The sequence below is a fragment of the Alligator sinensis genome, unplaced genomic scaffold, assembly GCF_000455745.1.
Source record: "Alligator sinensis unplaced genomic scaffold, ASM45574v1 scaffold1170_1, whole genome shotgun sequence".
Classification (NCBI taxonomy): Eukaryota; Metazoa; Chordata; order Crocodylia; family Alligatoridae; genus Alligator; species Alligator sinensis.
The window spans coordinates 429,388-437,034 of record NW_005842859.1 but is presented as its reverse complement, the minus strand read 5'-3'; the positions used below and the strand labels follow the sequence as shown (position 1 = coordinate 437,034).

Below are 7,647 nucleotides of genomic sequence, written 5' to 3'. Positions count from 1 at the left end.
CCCCGGGCCCGCACCCCTGCCCCGCGCCCCGCCCACCTTCCAGGTCGTACGTGCGCCGGTTCAGGTTTTTGGCGGCCGTGGCCCGGGAGCGGGGGAGCCCCGCGGGCACCTCCAGCAGCCGCTCCGCCTCCGCGTCGCCGGGGCTGCTCTCCTGCGGGCAGGGACGCCTGAGCCACCGGATCAGCAGGCAAGCGTCCCCTCCCTGCCCAGCCCAACTGCCAGACCAGCAGTGGCCGCCCCATCCCTGCCTGCGCTGGTGCCTTGTGCTGCGGGGACCCCACCGACCCTGCACGTCCCACGCGGCTGGAACAAGGTGAGCAGCAGCTTGCTCCTGCCCCTGCCCCCAACCTGTACTCACCTCACTCCCAAGGGGGGAAGAGGATGCAGAGGCGTGACTAGTGCCTGCAGCTTTCCCACCTGCAACACAAGCAAAGTAGCGCTGGGGCCAGAGCCTCCAGCCTCAGCACAAGGCCCAGGCAGTAGGGATCAGCCTCAGTGCCATGCTGATGTCTGCCTGCTGCAGTGAGACCCACGGGGGCCAGCACCAAAGTGAGCCCACCCCTGGTACTGCGTTTCATAGTTGGTCAAGTCAGAAGGGACCTGAGCAGATCATCAAGTCCAAGCCCCTGCCATGTCAGGAAAGAGTACTGGGGTCAAACGCCTCAGCAAGGTGTTCATCCAGCTTCCTTGTGAAGCCCCCCAGGGTAGGAGTCAGCACCACTTCCCGTGGAAGTTGGTTCCAGATCCTAGCTGCCCTGACAGTGAAGTAGCGCCTCCTGATGTCTAGCCTGAGTCTACCTTCTGCCAGCTTGTGACCGCTATTTCTAGTCACTCCCGGTAGTGCTGGGGGGAACAGGGACTCCCCCAAAGCCTACTGGTCCCCTCTGACTAGTTTGTAAATGGGCACCAGATCCCCCCCTCAGCCTTCTCTTGTGGAGGCTGAACAGGTTCGGGTCCCGTCGCCTCTCCTCGTAGGGCCTGCCCTGCTGCCCCCTGATCATGCGGGTGGCCCTCCTCTGGAGCCTCTCCATGCTGTCCACATCCCTCCTGACATGCGGCGCCCAGACCTGGACGCAGTACTCCAGCTGCGGCCTGACCAGTGCCGTATAGAGGGGGAGGATCACCTCCTGGGACCTGCTCGAGATGCATCTGTGGATGCACGACAAGGTGCGGTTGGCCTTCCTGACCACGTCCCCACACTGTCGGCCCATGTTCATTTTGGCATCAATAATGACTCCAAGCTCCTTCTCTGCCTCTGCACTGATGAGAAGGGAGTTCCCCAGCCTGTAGGTCTGCCACTGGTTTTTCCCCCCCGGTGCAGCACCTTGCACTTGTCAGTGTTGAAACCCATCCTGTTCTCATCCGCCCACCCCTGTAACCTGTCTAGATCTGATTGCAGCTTGTCCCTCCCCTCTAGCGTGCCCACCTCCCAGTGTCATCTGCAAATTTGAACAGGGCGCTTTGCACCCCCTCGTCCAAGTCGCTGATGAAGATGTTGAACAGTGCGGGCCCGAAGATCGAGCCCTGGGGGACCCCACTGCCCACATCCCTCCAGGTCAAGTAAGACCCGTCCACCACCACTCTCTGGGTGCGGCCCTCCAGCCAACTAGTGACCCATCTGACTGTGTAGGCATCGATGCCACTAGTCTCCTAGTGTTGTGCAGGGGTTTTATGTCCCCCTGGCCCACCCGCACCAACTGTACCTGCTCCGGCCTCCAAGATCAGCTTCTGGCCAGCCACGGTGCTGACCGGTCTCTCCAGGTCCAAGGCGTTGGGCTCACCCTCCTGCAGTGGGAGAAGGGAGTCAGGGTGGGGCTCATGTGGCAGGCACCGCATAGGGATGCAAGCTGTGGGAGCGGATGAGGCTGCAGATGCAGGCAGTCCCCTGTGCAGGGGCCATGCTCATGGGTGCCCACTGTGCAGCAAGCCCAGCACATGCAGCTGGCACAGGCAGGCCGAGCAGCATGGGGTGTCTGGCCTGGGCTCCCCCCACCCCCCACTGCATGCCCGAACAAGAGGGCTTGCACTGGGTGCTCAGCCAGCAGCCCCCCCCGCCCCACACAGGTGCCAGGCCATGGCTGCTCTGGAGCAAGTGCCTGGCTCACCTGCTGCAGCTTCATGGGCTCCATGGCCAGGCCGTACTTCCCCAAGATGGGCTGTAGTGCTTCCCGCAGGCTCTTGGTTGCCTTCGCCATGATGCGCACGCTCTTGCCCACAGAGGCAATTTCCAGCCTGCAGAGAGGAGCTGGAGGAAGCACTGCCCAGGCTCGGTGGGGGCAAGGGCAGAGGGCACTCAGGGAGCAGGGCAGGGGCTGTCTCAGCCCCTCAGAGACAATGCAGAGAAGCCAGCTGCTCCTGGGGCCTCCTCTGGGGCTGGGGGAGGGCACGCTGCTGGGAGAGGGCAGGGAGCAAGGCTGGGGGCAGGTAGGGCACAGCCTGCATGGGGCAGAGGTGAACTTCAACCAGCCTGCGGTGTCCGGAGCAGCCTGGGCAGGGGGCTGGTGGCTGTGGGGCCAGGAGGGTGTCACAGCCGGCCAGTAGCACACTCACTCAAAGCTGATCCTGTTCTCCAGCTTCACCTCCTTGTCTGATAGCACCGAGCTCTCCTGGTCCAGCGCCAGCGCCTTCTGGGGAGACCAGCCCGGCAGGGCCGTGTCACACGGGATGGCCATGGGGATGCCCCAGCTCTGTCACAGCCCCTCACTGCGCCCAAGGGGCAGCCCTGCTGGGGCAAGTGCAGGGCCGGGCCAGGCCAGGCAGTGCAGAGCCCAGCTCCCTGCCGACCATACCTGCTCGTTGCCCACCAGGTAGACCTTGATGTCAGGCAGGTGGAAGCCACGCTTCTCACAGATCCCAGCCAGCATGTCGCGCACAGAGAGGCCAGGCCGCACAGCAGCCAGCGAGGCTGTGCCATCAGGCAGGTACACGCAGCAGTACTTCATTGGCTCAGTCCCACCCAGGCTCTGCCGGGGGCCCTGTGGGGCAGGGGGTGAGCAGGCTGGCAGGGGTGGGTGGGAATGGGCAGGGGCTGCGGCCACGGCACTCACCTCCAGGCGGGAGCTGGGCCCCGAGCTGGGGAGGCTGGTGCTGGAGGAGGACAGGAAGCCCAGGTCCAGGCTGGCAGAGGAGTTGAGGGAGCCCTGGGACTCGCGCCACAGGCCCATGCCGTCCCCCCCATCTAGGAAGCAGACACAACATGTTGGGCTGGGGAAGAGGCCCCAGGGGGTCACAGCCACGGTGCTGCCAGGGTCAGCGCCAGCTCAGGGCTCACCTGCCCACGAGGGCTCTCTCCGCTCCCCCTTCCTGAAGGAGCGCCGGGGGCTCCGAGCCGCGCTAGCGCCGCTTCCTGCTGCCTCCACACCCAGCGGCAGCGACTTGCCCGGCTTCAGCTTCGTCTTCTGGAGAAACCGGGACTGGCCTCAGCCCTGCAGCACCAGGGCTGCCCTCCGCCCTGCCCCCCGACCGGGCTGGGTGCTCACCTTGCCGAGGTCCAGCGGGGGGCTGCCGCTGCGCGGGTGGGGCCGCAGGTCGGGCAGAGGCAGGCCCCCCCCCTCTGGCCTGGCACAGGCCTGATACAGCCGGGGGGGGCCCTGCCGCTGCGCGGGTGGGGCCGCAGGTCGGGCAGAGGCAGCCCCCCGCTCTCGGCCTTGGCACAGGCCTGATACAGCGGGGACTTGACAAAGCGGGCGTAGCTGTCGAACTTCATGAGGTTGAAGATCTGAGCCAGAGGCAGGCCGGTGAGTCCCCTGGGCAGAAGGGCTGCATCCGCCCTGGCAGCCAGCCCAGGCCATGGGGTGCAAGGCTGTCCTCCCAGCCCACAGCCCAGCACAGCCCCACATGGCAGGGCCCAGCACAGGCCTCCAGAGTGGGGGTCTGGGTGGGCGCAGCCGTGCCCCAGGCCTCGGGGGAGCAGGCGGGCAGAGCTGCGCTCACCTGTAGCTGCTGGAGCTGGAACATGTCAGGGGTGGGGGTGGCCAGCACATCCTCCCCGATCCAGGCCTGCCGGTCGATGTTGACGGGGCTGACGGCGTGGCTGGACAGGAACTCATCGTAGATGCGCCGTGCATCCTGGGCCAGCTACCGGTGCCAGGGGAGCTCGGGTGAGTCCCCCCAACATGCCTGCTCTGTGCGTGGGGCACAGGTCACCCCACACCCATGGTCCCGCTCTGCAAGCGTTTCTGCCATGCCACGCCAGGCCAGGCCCGGTGGCCCCACAATACTGCCCCGAGCTCCCTTGGAGTTGTCGCCCTCCCACAGTCCAGCCTTGGTGCTGTGCCTGGGGCAGCCCATGAGCAGGGGGCTCTCCTGCACTTTGACAATGCCCAGGCCCCTGGGCACAGTGACCCCAGCACTGGCTGAGGTGCAGCCGTGCCGGCAGCCATGGGGCAAGGCGGGCTGCACCATGCCTAGTACCTGCTGGGCATTGGTGGCAGAGATCTGCTGGAACCGCTCACACGCCTGCCAGAAGTAGACGTTCTCAGCGCTGAACTCCTTCTTCAGGAACTCCTGGGGCAAGAGGGGACATGCCAGCCATGGGGGGAGCTGGGCACTGGGGCACCCAGGTAGAGGCACATGGCAGCCAAGCACCCTGTGCCCCAGCCCTGGGGAGGGGTCAGGCTCTGGGCACAATGCCCACAGGCTGCCGACCCCAGGGTAGCCCAGGCAGGGGTTCACATCTGGCTAAAGCTGCATGCTCCAAGGACGGCCCCTTTGCCCAGCAGAAGCCGGGAACCTTGTAGTCCCAGCCGCGGAGCCCAACTCAGGTGCCTGGGGGCAGCTGCTCCCACGCTGGAAGGGCTGCCAGGCTGCAGGCCCCTCGAGTCCCCTGGCAGGGACCCGGCGATGCCCAGCGAGGCTCCGGGTGGAGCACTGGCTGCACAGGCTCTGCCCATGAGACCACAAGGATCCCTCCTCCCAGGGGACATGGACAGGATGGGCTCATCCTGCCCAGCAGCCTCAGACTTCAGGCTGAACCCAGGGCCAGCTGCCCTCCTGCAATGCCAGACAGCATGTGGCCAGGGCCTGGGAGAGGGAGGAGGCACTGGGTGCAGCAGCCTGAAGAGGCCCCAGCAGCTGGGCAGGGGCCAGGTGTGGTGACAGGGGAGACCTGCTGTGGCAGCAGGGGCTGGAGGTGGCAGGGAAGGGGGCTTCCAGCACTCACGGTGAAGTAGGCGAGGCCCACGCGGTCCTGCAGCAGTGCCTCGAAGGATTCGGCCCAGCTGGCCACGGGCCCTGGAGCGGTGCTCGGGGAGCTGGGCAAGCTGTTCACGCTCTGACTGCTGCCCTGGGCCCGGGAGGCGTTTAGCTCTGAGACAGAGAGACGTCAGCTCCAGCCGGGCGCCACATGGGTGCCGCAGCCTCCCTGCGGCCTAGGGCATCTGTGTCCGAGGACCACCGGGACAGGCACCATCCAGCCAGGCCCCCTCCCCCATCTGCCTGGGCTGGAGTCTGCAGCAGCTTGTGCTGATGCCCCTGTCTGCACTGGCTGCTTGAGCACTGCACCCGACTGGCTCCTGCCAGCCCCCAGGGATGTGCAGGGACTCGCTGGACAGTGCCCAGGAGCGCCAGGGAGCCAGGGCCAGGAGGGGCCTCACAGAGCTGCGTCAGTCTCAGGCACCTGTGGGCACAGAGTGGGCAGCAACACTGGCCAAAGCCTTGCAGCTGGCAGAGCACGATGCAGCCACCACCACCCGCCCAGGAGCTCAGCTCTCAGCAGCAGTGGGGGTAGGACCCCAGCCCAGGGGGCACTGGGGGCAGGAGCCAATTGGAGCCTCAGCATATGCCAGGAGCTCCACGAGGGACCCTCGTGCACTACAGAAACCTGGGGCCTGCCTGTGGCAGGCTCCATGCGGGCTCCTGGGGCCTGGCCTGGGCCCACATTGCAGAGGCTGGCACCAGCACAGCCTCCTAGGACTGCTCCCCAGAGCAGTGCCAGCCCTTGAGCCATGCTCTGCAGCTGGTCACACTCACCTCCAACGGACGTGGCCAGGCCCTGCAAAACCAGAGAGGGGAGGTCAGAAAGGGCAGCCAGGCCCTGCCATTGCAGCACAGGCAGCCGGGGCAACCAGCCGGGCACCTCCTGGCACCGGCCAAGGGGCAGCAGGCCTCAGCATGTGGGGGGCACAGGTGGGGCCTGCAGCACATCGGGGGGCATGGGGCTGGTGCAGAGCAGGCTGGGCCAGGCAGGTGCCCGCTGGCAGGCTGCCCCGGGCCACGGGGTGAGCACTGCCTGTGGCGTGGCCCTGTGGGCAGATGGCAGCAGCGATTGGGAAAGGGCGGATGCTTTGAGCAGCCACTCCCAGGCGGCACAGGAAGGGGAGGGAGGGCAGGAAACGGGAGGAGGAGCAGAAGCCTTCACCCCAGGGATGGGCCCAACACCTCCCCAGGGGCAGCCCCTCTGCCCTGCCAGTCTCCCAGCCAGGGGAGGGGGTGGCAGGGCCAGGACAGGGGAACACGGTGCCCAGCTATGGGGCTGACCGTGACCGGTTGCCCCAGCCAGGTGGGCAGCACTCTCAGCCCTGGCACATAGGGGGCATCCCAGGGGTGCTGGGTGGCTGTCCCAGGGCAAGGCAGGGCTCTGGGCGCGTGGGCAGCTTGCAGAGGGGCATCCCAGGGGCTGCTGACAGCCAGACCGAGCATGCACCCAGGGCAGGTGCCAGGCCAGGCCCCCCCAAGCTGGAGGCTGGGACCTTTCCAGCTTTGTGGCACACCTCGGCTTTTTGGATCCAGCTGCTGCAGGTCTGGGCCCTGCTGTCCCGGCCTGGCCACCAGCACAGCCATACCCCACAGCACCAGCTGCAGCCCCCCAACAAGCCCAGTGCTGGCTCCCGCCCCCGCCTGCCGTGCCACTGTGCATCTCTGCCAGCCCACGCCCCTCCCACACCTGCGCCACTCCGGGCCGCACTCCGCACGCTCCCGGCGTTGCCAGGCACCCCGCACCCGGCGCTGCAGCCCTGCCATCAGCTGCAGGAGCTGGCTCACACTGCCGCTGCCACTTCCGACCCAAGTGGGCCAGTCTCAGCAGCCAGCATCTCTCCGAGGCACGCATCCCCTTGGCACTACCCTGAAGCCTTTCCTACAGCCCAGCTGCCAGGAGGGAGGGGGTAGGGGAGCAACTGCAGCCTTGGGGCCAGAGCCACGCCATAGCCAGCCCCCCCATTAAGTTCCCTCCAGCATCCCCCCCAGGCCCGGGGGAGCAGGGCCCTGCAGTGGGGAGCAGCCTGCAGCAGCCGGGGCCAAGGAACCCCTGCCACCAGCGAGGAGCAGAGGAGAGGGGGCATCGCAGCCCCGGGGAGCCAGGCCCCAGGCTGAGCAGAGCTGCACGCAGCGCCCTGGCTCCTACCTCGAAAGCCGCTGGGGCAGCACTGGCAGGGCAGGGCAGGGCAGGGCAGTCACTCACCACGCGGCCATTGTGAGCGCGCTGCCTGCCAGGAGCACTGCGCTCTGCTCCTCACTACCTCTTTTCGCTACCACAGGAAGTGTCACTATGGAAACCAAAACCACAGTGAGCGATGGGTTTGAGGAGACTCCCTCTGCGCAGTGCAGGCCTCTCCATCAGGGCTCCTGTGCCGCCGGGGCTCCCCGCGGGCCACGTGCCCGGGCCCCAGATCCCGCTCCGGCCGGCAGCAGAGGGCGGCGGGCGGGGGC

The 7,647-nt window shown here is 67.0% G+C and overlaps 2 protein-coding genes across 2 annotated transcripts in view; both read right to left on the bottom strand.

Moving 5' to 3' along the window:
• Positions 1–7,647, bottom strand: part of RGS14 (regulator of G protein signaling 14) — a 12,513-nt gene that overhangs the window by 1,245 nt on the left and 3,621 nt on the right. The window contains exons 2-16 of the mRNA XM_025191789.1: positions 7,400–7,424; positions 5,971–5,992; positions 5,162–5,307; positions 4,414–4,506; positions 3,934–4,077; positions 3,591–3,718; positions 3,480–3,501; positions 3,272–3,398; positions 3,048–3,178; positions 2,790–2,975; positions 2,551–2,627; positions 2,106–2,232; positions 1,704–1,785; positions 359–417; positions 37–151 (exon numbers count right to left, since the gene is read on the bottom strand). Of these exons, the coding sequence (XP_025047574.1) occupies positions 37–151; positions 359–417; positions 1,704–1,785; positions 2,106–2,232; positions 2,551–2,627; positions 2,790–2,975; positions 3,048–3,178; positions 3,272–3,398; positions 3,480–3,501; positions 3,591–3,718; positions 3,934–4,077; positions 4,414–4,506; positions 5,162–5,307; positions 5,971–5,992; positions 7,400–7,424 (1,484 nt within the window). The remainder of the gene's footprint in view (positions 1–36; positions 152–358; positions 418–1,703; positions 1,786–2,105; positions 2,233–2,550; positions 2,628–2,789; positions 2,976–3,047; positions 3,179–3,271; positions 3,399–3,479; positions 3,502–3,590; positions 3,719–3,933; positions 4,078–4,413; positions 4,507–5,161; positions 5,308–5,970; positions 5,993–7,399; positions 7,425–7,647) is intronic.
• LOC112547992 (vegetative cell wall protein gp1-like) lies at positions 5,306–7,385 on the bottom strand. The gene has a single exon (XM_025191799.1). It carries the CDS (start codon positions 7,046–7,048, stop codon positions 6,107–6,109), a length of 942 nt encoding a protein of 313 aa, XP_025047584.1. The 5' UTR covers positions 7,049–7,385; the 3' UTR covers positions 5,306–6,106.

Coding starts and splice junctions, on each gene's coding strand:
- LOC112547992 (XM_025191799.1), bottom strand. CDS start 7,048: ATGCGTGCCTCGGAGAGATGCTGGCTGCTGAGACTGGCCCACTTGGGT.